This window comes from Cucumis sativus, chromosome 1 (assembly GCF_000004075.3).
Source record: "Cucumis sativus cultivar 9930 chromosome 1, Cucumber_9930_V3, whole genome shotgun sequence".
In the NCBI taxonomy this organism is placed as follows: domain Eukaryota; kingdom Viridiplantae; phylum Streptophyta; class Magnoliopsida; order Cucurbitales; family Cucurbitaceae; genus Cucumis; species Cucumis sativus.
The window spans coordinates 28,997,678-29,015,727 of record NC_026655.2 but is presented as its reverse complement, the minus strand read 5'-3'; the positions used below and the strand labels follow the sequence as shown (position 1 = coordinate 29,015,727).

Below are 18,050 nucleotides of genomic sequence, written 5' to 3'. Positions count from 1 at the left end.
TAGGAAAAAGTCGACAGAACTAAACAATATATACATACATTAAATGGGGATGTATTAATTATAAGGACCAATGACAGCCTAAACATTTTAATTGACAAAAATAGAGCAATTCCAACGCCGACGTACCCTACAAAGACTTCACTTTTCCAACTCATTCATCACACAATAATCTTCTCCAAAAATAAAAGTCAATTTTTTGGACTTCTATTTAATTATTCTTCTCTCTCTCTCTCTCTATCTCTCCATGCTTTTCAAACCCTTTGAAAAGTCTCCTGAATGCCCACTCCAACCCTCTCTCTATATAATTTTGACCTCATTTTTAACAACTTCATTTCCTTTCTTTCTCTAGCTTTAATAATTTTCACCCTCTTTCTTTAATTAGCTTTAACTTTTGTAACACAAACTAGTTGAATTTTTCACTTTCAAATTGAGATAATACAAGTTTATGTGGGTTGGGTTATGGACATGGAGATTAAAACAATTTGGTTTAAAGTTATGGGGAAAATTCTTTAGGATGTGTGTTAAAAAATTATACGTTCTAATATTAGTTTGGTTTCTATTGGTTTAGTTGAATTTTGTTTTCATAATTTATCAAATTATGTTTATATTAGTCCATCTAATTTTATTTTGATACTTTTGAAATGTTTTGATTTTTCTACTTTTAAAAGTATTAGTCCATTCACTCATAAATTTAGTCTATTTACTTTTATTTTGATTTTAGTTTGAAAAGACGACCAAAATGATCACTTTTAAAATGTTTATAGATCAAAATGAATAATTGTAAAATGATCAAAATGGACATTTTGAGAGTACAAAAATTAAAATTGTAACACTCGAGCTTACAGGAATAATACATGAATTAAATCGGTAGTATATTTCCTAAAAATATATATAGTTTATACTGAAAAAAAGTGAATCTTTGTTTTGAAGTGATTCAAATATAAAAACTCCAATGTTAACCAAAGCAGTGATAAACTAGTAATTAAAGTCATATTTTAAGTAATTTCTATCATAACATTTATTCGGGGCTGATAACTTTTCCCATCTCTTTCCTCCGTCATTCACCTCCATATATAAAAGCCACAAAGTCCTCCAAAAGAAAGAAGCAATGTTTACACATTACTCTCATTTATCTCTGTGGCTCCATCTTCATGTTCTCAAAGCATCAACCTTCACTAAGGTGTGGTACTATCCATGGCAGAAATCGAGGTTCCTTCTGACTTTTTGTGCCCCATTTCCCTACAACTCATGAGAGATCCGGTAACGATCTCAACCGGGATCACATACGACCGAGAGAGTATCAAGAAATGGCTCTCATCTTGCAAAAACCAACCCCTGAGCTGTCCGGTGTCCAAGCAGGCTCTAAGCAGTGTGGATTTGACACCGAACCATACGCTGCGACGGGTGATCCAAGGGTGGTGTAGTTTGAATGAAAGACATGGGGTGGAGCAGATCCCAACCCCTGAGGATGAGAGTGATAGAGGAGATGTTGTTAAGTTGATCCTTAAGGAGGCAATGAAAAGTCCAAGAAGCTCAATGCTTGAGTGCTTGAAGAGATTGAAATCAATTGTGGCTGAGAATGAGAGCAACAAAATCTACTTGCAGGCAAGCATTAAATATTCCATTTAGTGCTCTTTTAAAATCGATTTGATTTTCTTTTCAAGATCTTCATAATCTGTTTTTGGACTGTTATATAAATAACGTGTTACAAATAATGAACTTAAGGTATATTACACACTCATTTGTTTAATGGTTATTTTAGATTGGGTTAATTATTAGAAACATGAAGGTTTTGAAATTGTTAAAGAGATAACCTCCTCTTGAGGGATTTATAGAATCCTTCTTGGGATAAAACTATCTTTTCTTTCAAACTACCCAATTTGATTTTATGCTTTTAAAAAAAGTTACAAATTTCCATGGTTTTAAAAGTTGGAAGTTTAATAATTGTTACGCCTCGCTAAAAAATCTTTTAATAAACCGTCTGCAATCAAAACTATTTATGGAAGTTCTATTAAAACTATATGAAGATCACCCGCCAAGTTTCAATTAAAATCATAGAGAATAAATTCTAACTTTTGTAAGTGGTAGAGAACAAAATTACAATTTAACCTTAATTTAATTTTTAATTTTGATTTTAAATGTTGTGAAAAACATCCATCAAGGTGGAGTACATATATTGGTTCTTATCATAAAACTAGGTTTTAATCATATCGGTCTAGATGAAAATGTTGAAGTTTCAAATAATGAAATGTCAATCTTGAAAAAGATTTTTGTTAAACTAATAAATAAATCCATTTAGTTCAGTAAATTCTTATTTTATACAAACACGTTAAAATGTCTATTATTTATATTATATGCACATAAGTTATATTTTGTTGCTTATTTCATATCTTTCATAATGTTTTTAGAAAATAACTAAAATGTTGATTCACTGTTTATGTTGTCAAGTTCGTGAATATATGAAAATATTGATAAAAATATTCAACATATATCATACTTATAGGTAAAGAATTAAGGAATTTAGTTCTAAATATTTTATAAACACAATTTGGTCCCTCAGTGTATTAATCCCTCTACATATATAAAAATGCTACACTAAATCTTAATAACATTATATTGGGTAAGGATAAATGATTCAAAAATGTTAAATAACACAGTTGAATTGTGTTACAAACTAAATTTTATACACTGAACTAATTATATAATAAAGTTCAATAACTAAGCATTGTAAATTAAAAAGTTCATGATCTTTATTTGTTATATACTTAAGTTTAAAAACCTAAATTGTCCTTCCAAAGTATAGAAATTGAAGTGTCTTTTTCTTTCTTTATTTCCATTTTCCCAAGAACTTTGGAAAGATGACAAATTTAAATGAGTTTTTTAGTGTTCTAATTTTAAGAGATATTCGTAATCGCTTGATCTAATTGTACATTATTAAATCACTTTGTTTTGATGTACACATCGCTTCATGCTATCTACTTTGAGCTAATAATATTGTTGGGCAGGAAGTGACTTTGGTCTATGACTTCAAAAAAGGTTAAAGTTTAATTGTTATAATTTAATTTATAGGGTTGGACAATAACTCATAAATAATAGTCCCTTTAGTTTCAAAAGAACAATCTACACAGACAACTATATCTAAGAGGCTTTTATGAAATCAAAGATATTAGTAAATTTTAATTATGAATTACAATTATGACTAAAACTTTATTTTCATAAAGCCATCAGAAGTGAAATTTGCAATTTAACCAAATACTTTTTACTCAACAGTTATTTCTAATTGTCTAAACAACCATATTTCCTTTTTTTTCCCCATGATAATATGTATAGAATGTTGAATCCATGGTGTTCTTAACTTCAATACTGTTCGAGGATGAGGATGAGGATGAAGACGAAGATGCCATGGTAGAAGAAGCCATAGAAATCATTACAGACATCAACTCACCCACCATTATCCTCAACAATGTCCTAACTCAAAACCCTCAACTCATCGATACCCTAATCTCCATCATCACTTCAACCAAATCCCCTAAATCCCGAGCTTCCACCATAGCCTTCCTAAGCTCCCTCTACACCATTTCTGACCAAATGCATAAAACCTTCACAAAAGATATCCTCTTCATCCAGCTCACAAGAGCCTTAAAGGATCAAGTCGCCACAAAACCCGCCCTCCAAATCCTCCTCCGCTTGGCCCCATTTGGCCGGAATCGCATCAAGGCTGTAAAACATGGTGTTGTTTTCTGTGTTGTCGAATTGCTTCTCAACTCCACTAATGGAAAAGAATGCGAGCTGGCAATGGCAGTCCTGGATCGGCTTTGTGAATGCGCCGAAGGCCGTGCAGAGCTGCTTCAACATGGGGGTGGGATGGCTGTGGTGGGGAGAAAGATTCTTAGAGTGTCGAATTTGGGCAATGAGAAAGCAGTGAGGATTTTGTATAATGTTTGCAAGAACAATGTTGGGAATTGTGGAGTTGCTGAAGAGATGGTGGAGGTTGGGGTTGTAGGGAAGCTTTGTTTGATGCTTCAAGTTGGTGGAAATTTGAAGACTAAAGAAAGAATTAAGGAGATTCTTCATTTACTTCAATGTGTTTTTAAGGGTACAAAGTGTGTTGTTGTTCCTTCTGGGTTTGATCGATTTTAGTTCATACACATTTTTTGTTCATCGATTGAATTTGTTGATCGTATTTATATTTTGAATCCTCCCTGTACATGTGAATGAAAAAATATTATTCAATAAAATCATCACAATGTTGTTTATTGTTGTCTCAAGATAAAATATTGATCAAGATAGAAATGAGATTATATCCCAACCTAAAGTATCAGAGTTGGATCAATTCAGGGGAACCAACTTGTCTTACAAGGACAATCAATGAAGTATGAACTATTTTAGAAAGAGTCTAAGTGATCTTCTAGAGTAATTTTGTTGTATCTTAAGACAGGTCCATCAAAAGATAAGTTGTATACTTGTAATCTATTCATACTCTAGTGAACATATCTTTGCAACTGGGCGTAGCTTCCAAGAATATCACACTTTTGTGTTATTACCTCTTTACGTAGTTTTTATCTTGTTAATTATCTATTTATAGCATTAGTTCCAACATTGTCCTCTTACTAAACACCTATTATTATTTTTTAATTGGTATCAAAGTGGGTTCGTGTGTGCCGGTTATGGATACAATCAGAGAGGTGGATCTACTCCCCGACCTCCTGTGTTGAATAAAACAAACTATGCATATTAAAAAGATAGGATGAATGGTTTTCTCAAACGACACAAGCATTAGACAAGAAGATGAAAGCTTCTTTTGAAAATTATCGTGTCCTAAATGCTCTGGAGTTGATAAGAATATTTTCAAACTCATAAATACTTGTATTTCAGCAAAAGAGGCTTGGAGGATCTTACAAATTGCTCATGAGGGAACCACTAAAGTTAAAATGTCTCATCTCCAGAGTTTAGCTTCTCATTTTGAATCTCTAAAAATGTTGGAGGATGAATCAATTACTGATTATAACATGTGCATTCTTGACAATGGAAATGGATCTTTTACTTTTAGTGAGAAATTGTCTAATGAAAGCTTGTTAGAAAAGTGCTTTGGTCTTTATCGGCCAAGTGTTTCAACATGAAGGTGACAACTATAGAAGAATCTCGTGACATATCCATAATGAAAATTGGATGAACTCTTTGGTTCTCTGTGCACCAAATAAATAACTGAATTTACTCATCAAGCATCTGTCTTGGTGGCAAGTCTGATTTGAAATTATGCAAGAGAATAAGTTGCAAGAAACAAAGAGATAATTGTAAAAATTCTTATGTTAAAGAATCTAGCCATTGGGTTGTTACGATTTCTCTCTTATCCAAAGAATTGATCCAAAGAATTCATTCATCCAGTTATCATTACCTAGAAATATGCAATCTTCACCTAACCAATTTAATTGAAATTGCCATTTAAATTGTTTAAAAGATCTAATTGTTCTTGCCCAATACAATTAAGCATGTAATATTTAATTTATTAATTGCATTAAGTTTTAGAGTTTTTTAGATGAAATACCTAATTTCCATGCGTCTAATTGACATCTAGTAGGTTCATTTATAGGTCGGTTAGAATCAATGCACAAGTTAACCTAAGTTATTACTTCTAACCAAGCTTATCTAACAATCACGAGTCAAAGGTTCGCTGCAAAGCGAAAGTTATATATATTTTCCATGCGTTCAAACATACAACAAAATTAATATCATCAAATAACATATTTTTTAAAATGCCTCTGATCTAATTCACATAGATATTTGGGGACCTTTTTCAACAAAAACATATTCTGAGTACTCTTTTTTTCTTACCATTGTTGATGATGTCACTCGTTATACTTGGGTGTTCATGCTCAGACACAAATTCGATGTTAAATCTGTCATACCACAATTTTTTAAACTTATAAAGACTCAATATGGAAAAACAATCAAGAAAGTGAGATCTGATAACGCGCTTGAACTCAAGTTCACTACCTTATTTGAACAAAAGGGAGTGATACATCGGTATTCCTATGTTCAATGCCCGCAACATAACTTTGTTGTTGAAAGGAAACATCAGCACATCTTGAATACAGCTCGTACTCTTTATTTTCAGTCTCAAGCTCCTCTAAATTTTTTGGAAGATTGCATCCTCACTGTTGTATATCTGATCATCAAGACTCCTTCTAAACTATTGAAATTAGAATCTCCATTTCAAAAGCTAAACAACTCCAGTCTTGATTATAAATTGTTGAAAGTATTTGGCTGCTTATATGTTATGCGTCTTCATTATCGAATAATCGGTATAAGTTTCAACCTCGAGCTATCTCCGTTGTCTTTATTGGCTATCCACAAGGCATGAAAGCCTACAAATTATATGATATTGAGCACAAAAGAGTATTTATCTCAAGAGATGTTGTCTTCCATGAAACCATCTTTCCTTTCCATAAATTTCCAAAACTCAAATACCAGTTGATCCTTTACCTGGTTTTTCCATATCCAAACATTTCCATGAATGTAACTCCCATTCTCATTCTACCTTGAGTCCTACCTCAAACATACAGATCAGGTCTATAAGAGATGAAGACACCAGGAGCAATAATTTTGAATCTAATGATTCTCAAAGTCAACAACCAATGAATACTAATAATATGGGCTGTCAACAATGAATTTACCACACCTCAAGATAATCAACCTGACACTATTCCTAATGATAGTGAAGAAGTCATCATTAGAAGATCTACTCATATAACCAAGCCACCTTCCTACCTACAAGCATATCATTGCAGCCTTCTCACCATACAACCCCAACCTACCCAAAATTCCACTAGATATCCCATAAACCAATACTTGACTTATCAAGCCTGGTCTCCCTCATACAAACATTCTATCATCCAAACTTCTATCCAAAAAGAACATTCCTTTTACCATGAAGCAGTTTTATCTCAAGAATGGCGACAAATCGAACGTGGAGTATTGTTCCTCTCCCTTAAGGCAAAAATTCAGTTGGTTGTCGCTGGGTATATAAGATTAAACACAAGGCTGATGGTTCTATCGAGAATACAAAGCCCGTTTAGTGTCAAAATGATATACTCAACAAGAAGATCTTGATTTTTTTGAAACCTTCTCATCGGTTGCCAAGATGGTCACTGTTAAAACTTTGCTAACCATAGCTATTTCAAAATAATGGTCATTAGTTCAACTTGATGTTAATAACGTCTTCTTACATATGGAGACTTATTTGAAGAAGTTTATGGACTTGCCATTAGGCTATAAATTGCAACATGAGATTCAAGGGGAGAAACTGGTGTGTAAACTACACAAATCCATCTATGGATTAAAACAAGCCTCAAAGAAATGGTTTACAAAGTTCTCCACCTTTTTAATCTCTCTTGATTTTCAACAGTCCAAAGCCGACTATTCTTTGTTCATCAGAGGCAAAGATGACTTTTTTGTAGTCCTCCTTGTTTATGTTGATGACATTATCATCACCGGTGCAAATGTGCTTCACATACAAGAATTAAAAAGAGATCTTAACTAGAAATTCATGCTCAAAGATTTGAGTCCTTTTAAGATTCTTTCTTGGCCTTGAATTGGCAAGAAACTCATATGGACTCTTCCTCTCACAGAGACATTACACGCCCTTAAGCTCATTGAAGATACAGGGCTTCTTGGTGCAAAACCAAATTCTACATTGATGGATCCCACTGCCAAATTGAGTATATCTAATGAAGACATTCTTCATGATGCCACTCCATACAGACGACTCATTGGAAAGCTGCTATATCTAACTATATCACGACTGAATATAACCTTTGCAGTTCATAAACCGAGCCAGTTTATGACCAAACCAACCTTAAGTCACATGAATGCAACCAATTATTTGGTAAGTTATCTCAAAGGATCTTTTGGAAAAGGCATCATGTTACCAAAAGTGAAAGACTTCTCCATTAGCACTTTTACTGATGCAAATTGGAGTTCCTGCCCAGATACAAGACGCTCAGTAACCGGTTTCTGTGTCTTTATTGGAAATTCTCTTGTTTCATGGAAGTTTAAGAAGCAACCGACTGTCGCAAGAACATCTGTGGAAGCTAAATATCGAGCCTTAGCTGTCACTACTTGTGAAGTTATATGGCTTCGAAGTCTTCTTAACGAGCTACAAATTAAAGTTACATATCCAACTTTCCTGTTATGTGATAATCAAGCTGCTATCTTTCAAATAATCTCATGTTTCATGAGCGAACCAAACACATCGAGTTGGACTGCCATTTTGTTTGGGATAGAATAGTGGATGGTTCTATAAAGCTCCTGTCAGTACGGTCTTCTAATCAACTTGCAGATATTTTTACCAAGCCTCTTCAAGCAAATATTCTTTTTCCATTGATAAAGAAGATGGGCGTACAATATATTTTTGCTCCATCTTGAGGGGGAGTATTAAACCGTTACAATTTGTTAGTTAGTTTGTTAGCTGTTAACTTCTCTTGTAACTAATTATTCTTTCTCATGTGTGTATAAATACCTTTGGACACTTCATTGATAAAGATGAGAAAGTCATTTATATTTGGTGGCCTTTCTAATAAATTAGGAAAAACTACCGCATTAGCATTAATAACATTTAAAAGAATTACAAAAGCCACACGTACAAGTTTCCGTGTAAATTAGTGGCAAAGTTACAACATCAATTAGAACAAAACAGCCAATTTAGCTCTAACAAAACCTACGTTCACAAATGATCAAATGTGCTATCCTAAACGAGGGAAGAAAGATGATGATCATTCCCTCACTTTGCCTTCAACAAGTATATGATTTCCTTAATCTTGCACATATACACAATATCACAATTGGTCAGCATGATATTATCTTGTAGTTTCATTGCAAAGTTCCACAAATTTAACCCTATGCTAAAACAAATTAAAGAACAAAACTGGCCAATAAGAAGAATGGTTTTTTATTCATATTTTTTACAAAACTGTCAGGTAGAGATGTTCATAGAGCTGACAAATCCTACACTCACTCTTACATTGATACCAACATTTAAATCATTCATAAAATCTACACATCAGACAAAATTTTATATATACAAATGCTTTCAAACATTCATGTCAGAATAATAAAAAAAATCCAAAAGAAAGCAAGCTTAGTTGATCCATCCCAGCAAAAGAAACACAACACATTAAGTACCAAATTATATCTAGTTATAGACACAAAAATTCAATTCTATAATATCAAACCAACGTCTTAAGTCTAAAAGATGTCCAACATACTTGTCAATATTAACCCCCAAAATTCTTTACAATATCACCTATAAATCATAACAAAGCGACACCCCCTCCCTTTCCCGACGTCAAGTCCTAAATTATAGTGAAAAGAACAACTTATCATTCTCCCATTTAAACTTATGATTGATAAATCCATATAAGAGAACACGATCAATAGGTAAAATGTAACATTTGAATGTTGAGTAGATCAAGGATAGAAGTCCTGAAACAAACTCTAAATCAAACTACACAACCGGACTGAAATGAAATTTTAATCGGACAAAAGAGACTCAAAATCAAACTAATCCATGCTTCAAATCAAACATATATATAAACAAGACTATAATTTTGCTAAGTTTCTATAATTACACTCTCAAAACTACAAACCCTTTCTAATATTTGATCACAAATTAGATCCTACTATCTACTTTTAAGACAAGAGGATAGTAGAGAAGAATCTGGTGGTGGTGGTACGTTCAGTTCGAGATCAAATTCAACAACAATTCAATGAGAATTATTGAGCAACAAAGGTAAGAACACTTGAACTTTGTTTTTTTTTTTCTATAGCCTGCCAATCATCAAATTTGATGCATATATGATGTTATTAGATCCAATAGCTTCCATTTTCTATTTCTATACTCTTTCACACTATCTATGTAAGATTTTATTATATTTTGTAAAAATTTTAGTTTATTTCTTTTATAAAAAATTGTTTAAAAAAGTAATCTTTTGAAAAAGTAATTTTTCTAGACCATCCGACCATATTGTAATTCAATTTTTAATTTTTATTTTAAAGAACATGATATTTAGCCTACCATTACTTGTATTAAAAAAATGTGTTCATCAACTCCAATTACATACTGAATGGTAAGTATTATTATTAGTCTCAGGCCTCAGCAGGTACCATTATGACCAGCTCTGCAACCCAGACGGCCTTGTAACACAAAAAAAGATGATTTGAAGAAAGAATTAGGGTTATGATTTTATTGTACATGTGGTATATAATAATGGATTTATCCATCCCAATAAAAAAATTGAAAGTGAAAGAGAGCAAAGGCGTATCCATGGCGGATCATGATGCTCCCATAGTAGAGAGCAGTTCATATTGGAAAAGTGACACCAAATTTCAAATCTTTGTTTGCTTTCAAAATTTTTAAAGAAAAGAAGAGCCATTCAATTCTATGGACAGACATGACACTTCCACTCAGTCAAAGATGGTGCATAGATTTTGTATGTACTCTAAAGCTTTCGTTAATTCTAAATCATTTATTATTCTTTTATTGTCATGGAATTTACAAACTTTGTCCTTTCTTCTCAACTTTAAAGTTTCAATTTTTCCATATATATATATATATATATATATATACATACATACATACATACATGGTGTTATTTTTCTCTCAAAAGTCCTATTTATTTTTTTTATATATCTCGTTAATTAGAAATCTCTTCATTCACACTTTCTCATATCAAAACGTTTAAAGTTTTGTTGGGTAACAATTTGATTTTTAGTGTTTTAATCTCGAATATCAATTTTTCTTTGTCTCAACTTTGTATAATAGATTTAATTTTGGTTAAGTAACATGATTTAATTTTTTTTATTATCAATTTTTAAAAATAAAAACGAAATTTACTAGTTTTTATTTTTCACAACTTAGTTTGATTTTTTTTATTATATTTATAGAAAATAGATAACAAAATGAAAACAATCGAAAATGAATGAGTATTTATAAGTAAAGCTAAAATCAAAATAATAAATGATTATCAAACAAAAAAAAGAAAAACTTTCTATTCCTAGGGAAACTACTATAGCAATCCATTTGTTTTGTTCACATTAGTGGCTAGAATATTTTTCATAAATTTTTTTAAATGACAATGGGTTAGACAAGATTTTTAATTAATGCTAATGTTGGCAAGCAAATAAACTGAAGGATTATTGACGACAAATTTATTAAGGGGTCAGGGGATACGTGCCCCCTCCTCCCACATATTGTATTTTAGTATTAATTTTGAAGTGTTTGATTATAATATATGTTAAATAATGTTTTATTGTTATTAAATTATGTCTTTGGTAGAGTGGTTGTGTCCCTACAAAATTTACCATAGTATAAACAATTTTTCAACCAGAAATGAAAGTGTCGCACCCCGATTCACAAAACAACAAAAACGCACGAAGTAGTAGGGATAGGACGCGATTTGGCTTAAAACCTTGAAATTAGTCTTATCGCCTAAACTTAACTCCTTTAAACTATCAAGTGAAAAAGATAGACATAACAAAGTGGAAGTCAAATTAAACTTTTATTCAACTACAAGCGTTTAGTACACAAACATACAATTACAAAAACTTGACCAAAATAAATTACATTAATCAAAACTTTTAAATGTCCGATAGATTTCTCAACTTGCTCCAAGCCCTTCAACCTTCTTCTCTACTTGGCCTAAACGCCCTATTCTAGAAGATGAAATTTTAAAACGTAAGTCTAAAAGACTTAGTCAAATTTTATGAAAACATTTTCGCAATATCCTTTGATAAATCCTTTTCACCAAATCATAAATTTCAACACAAATCAGTTTATCAATAAACACATACATCATGTCGCAAAACATATTGAAACACATGTAATCATTTCTTCAATAGAATTAGATCAACTCACAAACCACATCAAATATACATTTCGCATAAGTACCAATTAGTCACAATTATTCCTTTCGCCAAGGATCACAAATCATTCTCTATGCTTTGGTCTCATTACCTCGTGTTTAGACTACTATATCAACACCATCTGAGAACATACATTGGTTAACTTAACTCTACCATGTAGGCTTTTTCTACATGTCTGTAGGTGTATATAACAGTTAGCTCATTCAAAGGAAGCAACTAATGGTTTGAAAACCATTTTATAATTATTTAAATCACAATAATCAAAATTGTGCTTCAAACATTATTAAAACATGTTGTAAACCTATAAGTCTTTCATATAAATTTTTCATATTTGAAATCCTCATTCAATCATCAAAGCTTAACAGAGAAAGCTTGAAATCAATATAAAATACTTTAAAGAAAATCACTCACAAACACTTAGCCTTAAAACCAAAAATCTCTTCTTCTTCTTTTTTCTCGTGTAGTCTTCTCACGAAAACAAAATGGCAGTACTTCAACACTTAAATTTTTTCTAAGAATCTCCCTTACTCTGTGACCCAAATTCTCTATTTATACTACTCTTTAACGTCCTAGATTAGTCATCCTCAAATCCTTGTCAAATTACCAGCTTCTTCTTAAAACCTCACACGTGTAAAATTAATATTTATTTTAGCCCATGCTTAAATCCTTAATCTTTCACGTTAACCTTTGTCAAATCAGATTTGACATTTTCTCGTCAAACATTTCTTGTCGCCTAATTCCATTCCGCGAATAATTTTAATCGCTTAACATAACTTTCAAATGTCTTAACGCGTAACTGTTCTCGTGGACTACCCAACTTTCTCACGAATACTTTTTCTCGTGTAAGCACCTAAACTTCATAGAGCGTATTGCAAATCCTTCTTTGTCTCAAAGCTTCCTCGCGAACTATCCTCTTAATCGCATAGACTGGCCAAAACGCCTTTGTCTAAATCGCCAAAATTGAACACTTAAACAAATTTTACTTCTTATACTCAAATTAGAAGTGGGTCTCATATAAAGTAATATGCAGAATGGTTCATACTATCATCTTGTAGTAAAACAAATTATTTCTCTTTTGAAAGCTTTTTTTGAGTGTTTTTAAAGTATGAATTGCATGTGAGTGAAGCACTCACTTATTTGTAATTTGATTAAAAGAAGATGCAAGCAAATTGCACGATGAAATGACGAGATGAGACTTCTATCACATAGAAATTGGTGCACGTATGAAGAGAATAATACATCATTTAGAGTATTTGCATTTGTCATTATACCTTTGAGTTGATCAAGAGTATGTTTGTATATTAACTTATTTAAATTTTAAGTACTTAGAAAGTCAATCCAAATATCAAATAGATATATTGTATTCATCTTTTCCTGGTTATTAAAATGAAAATGCTTGTTATTAGATGTTTGAAGAGATGCTTGTTAAGATTAAGCAATGTACCACTCATTTATGAAAAAATGGCCGAGAGATGAGGAATGTGAGAAAAAGTAGAGGCATGCTTACATTAAGAATTCTAGTTAGACTAGCCATATATTAGGTAAAGATACTTGATATTAGATTTTGGAAAATTATATCAGATAACAAAAACATTTAGAAAGAAAAATAGCTCATGACACCTCCTTGTTGTAGCAAATATGAAAAATATGACAAGTAATTAGTAATACTGTACAACTATCATACTGGTATCAGATGGTTATCAAAGAACTATCGATTTTTAAACTTTCTACTTTTGCAATTTTAAAAATACAGTGACATGGATCTTATTATCATTTTTTGTTTTTGTTAATTTTGCAAATGTCCGGTATGGATGTGAATAAGAGCATAATATCAATTTTTCCATTGTCCAATCCTACACAATAACTATTTAGTTTTGTTTTCCTCAAAATTATGTTGTTCTCTCTCAATTATCCTCGTTTTTATTTTAGTTCGTAATTCAAATTAAAAGAAAACAAAAAACAAAACTGAAATTTTGAAAATTACAAATATTTTCAAACTAACTAATTTTGATTTTGGAAACAACCACAAGAATTTGGTTTCAAAATTAAAGAAATTCTTAATTAGATCTCAGGTGGTTCACAGGCTTCCAATAAAAATTAAGATCTTGTTTCATAAAGTTTTCACTTCTTTTATGGCACTTTAACATTTTATTAGCTTTTTTATTTTGTTTCTTTTAAGTTTCTAATTGTTTTTAAGGAAGTTTTTAAATTTTTAGTCCAAATTGTATATATAAGAAGTTTATACCATTTTAAAAAGTGAAACGAAAACATTCATAAAAGCAAGAATGCTTCCACATATCGTCATTCAAAGTTGTTTAATTGACATTTATTTATATATAGTCAAGAACAAGAGGTTTTAGATTTAAAATTCTTACCTTCAATTTATACTAAAACTATGTTTAAACCAAACAATAACTAATTAAATTGTGTTAGATAGTATTCTATAACATCTAACTAATACAGAAGAAACCCATGATGTGTATGGAAAATACATAAATTTAAAATTCAATTTATTTTTTAGATGCACATAAAACATAATGAAAAAAGAAAGTGGTGGACTAAATTAGTAATTGAACTATTTATATTATTTAACAGTACATATGATATTTCTCTCAAATTAAAAGTAATGATCTCTCTCTCTCTCATCTCTTTCTCATATACTTTTATTAGATGACATAATTCCCCAAAGAGTGGAAAGTAAGTTAAACAAAAAACAACACAATTAGAAGAAAAAAGACATCAAATTTTGGTGAAGCAGTAAGAAGCTTATAAATGAAAATGGGAATATTATTTTAGGAGGTGGCAATGCACCGTGGCTCCCAAAACACCACCGTCCGCCGCACTTCCTTACAACTCCCATTTGAACACATCACTACCAATTTCTCTTCTTCATTTGCTGTTCTGTTCTTGGATATCATAACTTTTCTGCTGCTGCTTTTGAACGTTGCCTGCTGCTGCCCGACCGGTGTTCCCGCTTTCCCCGTCGGCTTTGACCTCCAGTAGTACTCATAGGCGTTCAACGATGCAGCCACTGGCGGTGCCACACAGCTTATTATCGGTTGAGCCGCTTTCGGCCGTGGTGGGAGTGATGGGTTTCTGTTGGCTAAAGCTATTGTCTTGCTGCTCATCATTGATGCTAATCTGTGTGTGGTCAGTAACCCTCGTGGAAATTCTGATAATTTTGTCGTTTTTTGTTCGTTTTCTTTTCCCTCTTCTTCCATTTTCCAGTCGTCGATTTTCTCGACCTGATTGAGAAAATGAATCAAATGGTTAAATTTAGAGTGACCCTTCAAGTTAAATTTTATATATATAGACAGAAAGTCGGATTTTATAGGCAAATTGTTAGTGTTTTTATAATTAACGTGAATAAGCAACCATCACTGTTAACTTTTGAGTTTTGTGGTCATTTTATTACCTGATTAATTAGATGACGACTGACGAGTGTGAGAACAAGGCGACCATCTTGACGTTGAGCATGAAAATTGTTTTGTGAAGGTACGGACATGGCCTCAAGGACCAACCGTCCATTGTCACGGCGAGGCTGCATCCTCAAGGTCTCGCCGTCCGGCCCAGATAGAGTAGGCAACGGTGGAGGAAGCGACCGACGGGGTGGCGATTTCTTATAGCTAATCTTCACAGGCTTCCATTGATTCTCCACCTCAAATGTTTGAGTACCTTCAATCATATTTTCCTCGTTCTCATCATCGGTATCTCCATTCTCCGACGATGGATACGACGAGAATCCATCAGAGCCCGTCTCAGAACCAAGACTCTCAGTACAAATCTCAAGGCTCTTTTCACTCAAACACTTCCCAGATCTCTTAAGAAGAGGATGAACATAAGGATCCGAAATATTTTTCGACTCTTGCCGAGATTCTTTAACGATAGAGCTCCAAACACCAACACCCTCTGTTTCATCCTCTGTTTTGGGGTTGTGAAAATCTTGGAAGGAAGAAACCTTTTTCATGTGAGAGATCCATTTATGGGAAGACATATCAGCAGATAAAGTTCTTCGAAGAGAAGAAGGTTGAATTTGAGAGTGATCAGAGTCAGATGAAAGAGCAGCAACGATGCCCTGCTTTTTGTCGTTAGAATAAGAAGCTTGAAAGATCTTCAATGGAGACATGGTTGTTGGTGATCAACAGCAACCAGCAGCGGTCTAAAGAGAAAGACCACTGAAGGTGCAGAAGAGTGAAGAAGAAGAAGAAGTAGTGATGCTAAGGAAGATGAAGAGGAAAGTTGGTATTTATAGTTGGAGCATGGGAATCCAACAAATGGGGGCCCCCCATTAACGCCACCATGAAAATGACTCTGTTTCAAATCTTTTTCTTTTGCAATGCTTTTACAATCGCAAATATTTAGGCTATGGATTTCCAACGGACAGTCACAACTCCGACTAATTATTATTATTCTCTTCCCACCACCAAAGGATTAAAATATCTTTGTCATATCCACATTGGTATCCGTATTTTAATTTTACCCATATATCTATATCTATACACCGTTCTAAATCAATCCTCATAAACTCACATCCATCTAAAAGGAGAAAAGAAAATATAACTATTTTCTTAAATGAATGAAAACCAAGTTTTGATAATTTTCAGTTGGACAACAGATATAGACAAGGGAATAAATTTTATTTTTGATCTCTTGATAGATTATACATGTCGTAACTCCCTAAGTGAGATGTGAAGTTGGGAAAGACAAATTAGAGTTGAAAAGATATGGCCGACTAATCGACGACAGCAACAAAACTCACCTCTGTCTTCATGTTGTTGGTTGTAGAGGAATTATAACCCATCAATCCAATTTGATTCAGCAGATTTTTGGAATATTTTCATGTTCTGAAAGTTTCAAAGATTTTGGTCCTCTCTGCTACTTTCTTTACTGTTCTCAACCCTTCCTACAATATTTTCCTTCAGGTACTATGATTTTTATTTACTTTCTATTATATTGAAATGATTCTTTTTGGTTTAATAACCATGTATTGTTGGTGGACGTCCATACAACAACTTGTATGTGGTTTTCAGAAAAGTACATTGTGTTTTATCCCGCTATTATAATATGCTAGTTTCAAAATTAAAATTTTCCTTTACTTTTATAATTTTATGTATTTGTGTAACGTGTTTCGAGTTTAAGAGGAGACGTGAATGAATTGATATCATATCAAAACGAGAAAACGAGAAAGGTTGTTGATGATATAAAATTATAGTTAAAAAGGACTTCAAAGATTATATATATACGTACTAACAATGGTGTACATATATTCTTTTTGTGTCTCAACTATAGAAACTTGAAAATTAAGCGTGGTTAAGTTGGAGTAAATTTATGTTGAGAATTCTAACGCAACTTATATCAATTTGTGGAGACATTTTTCACTCTTAGAAAACAGTTCAAAACAAGCAAGGTTGACATAACCAAATCTTAGGAGAATACATTAACCATCCGGGTTAGAATCTAAATTTCATTTTACTCGAATGTTTTAATTTGTTTTTACAATGTACATTCTTAACCAACAAGAAGTCTAGTTCATATCTTTATAATTAAGATGTAATCACTAGTAAAATAGGTTTAGAATTCAAAATATTAATCAGCTTTAGTTAATTCTGATCATCTCGGTATCTTAAAGCAATTTTTATCATGTTTTTACCATCTGAATTAGGGAATACCTTTAATTTATTTCTTTTTCCCTTTTATTCAATTCATATTATTCCTCTGATGATAAAAGGAAACGATTATGTAATATGTATTATTATTATTATTATTAATTTGTTTAGTGTGTGTTTTGGAAATATTCTCATGAAGAAATACACAACTTTTAAGTTACAATGAATTAAAGCACAAAAAATAAAGGTGGATTATGAGCCACTCATCCTAGTGCATGACTTGTCAATTCATTTCATTTTTAGATATCTAAAATTGAAAAGATAATGTATACTATTGGTAAAAATGCAATAACAACTATAAACATTATGTTTCTACATGTGTAACTACACATCATGTAGTTATAAGGTTCTCCTCATTTTCCTATGCTAATATGACTTAATTAGAAAAATCCAACAATAAAAATAAATAGAAAACACAAAGAATAAAAAGCAATTCATGAATTCACGTAGCTTACTAATAATATA

At 32.1% G+C, this 18,050-nt stretch overlaps 3 protein-coding genes across 3 annotated transcripts; 2 read left to right on the top strand and 1 right to left on the bottom strand.

The window, feature by feature from the left end:
- Positions 1 to 1,092: 1,092 nt before the first annotated feature.
- LOC101221136 (E3 ubiquitin-protein ligase PUB23) lies at positions 1,093 to 4,275 on the top strand. Its single transcript, XM_004139096.3, has 2 exons — positions 1,093 to 1,605; positions 3,331 to 4,275. Exons 1-2 carry the CDS (start codon positions 1,195 to 1,197, stop codon positions 4,138 to 4,140), a joined length of 1,221 nt encoding a protein of 406 aa, XP_004139144.2. The 5' UTR covers positions 1,093 to 1,194; the 3' UTR covers positions 4,141 to 4,275.
- A 2,953-nt stretch (positions 4,276 to 7,228) lies between these two features.
- Positions 7,229 to 8,287, top strand: LOC116404424 (uncharacterized mitochondrial protein AtMg00810-like). The gene is made up of 3 exons (XM_031886794.1): positions 7,229 to 7,306; positions 7,406 to 7,501; positions 7,601 to 8,287. Exons 1-3 carry the CDS (start codon positions 7,229 to 7,231, stop codon positions 8,285 to 8,287), a joined length of 861 nt encoding a protein of 286 aa, XP_031742654.1.
- Positions 8,288 to 14,459: 6,172 nt separating this feature from the next.
- LOC101203872 (protein FAF-like, chloroplastic) lies at positions 14,460 to 16,145 on the bottom strand. The gene is made up of 2 exons (XM_004139030.3): positions 15,335 to 16,145; positions 14,460 to 15,164 (listed from the first exon to the last, which is right to left on the bottom strand). Exons 1-2 carry the CDS (start codon positions 16,043 to 16,045, stop codon positions 14,712 to 14,714), a joined length of 1,164 nt encoding a protein of 387 aa, XP_004139078.1. The 5' UTR covers positions 16,046 to 16,145; the 3' UTR covers positions 14,460 to 14,711.
- Between the last annotated feature and the right edge of the window lie 1,905 nt (positions 16,146 to 18,050).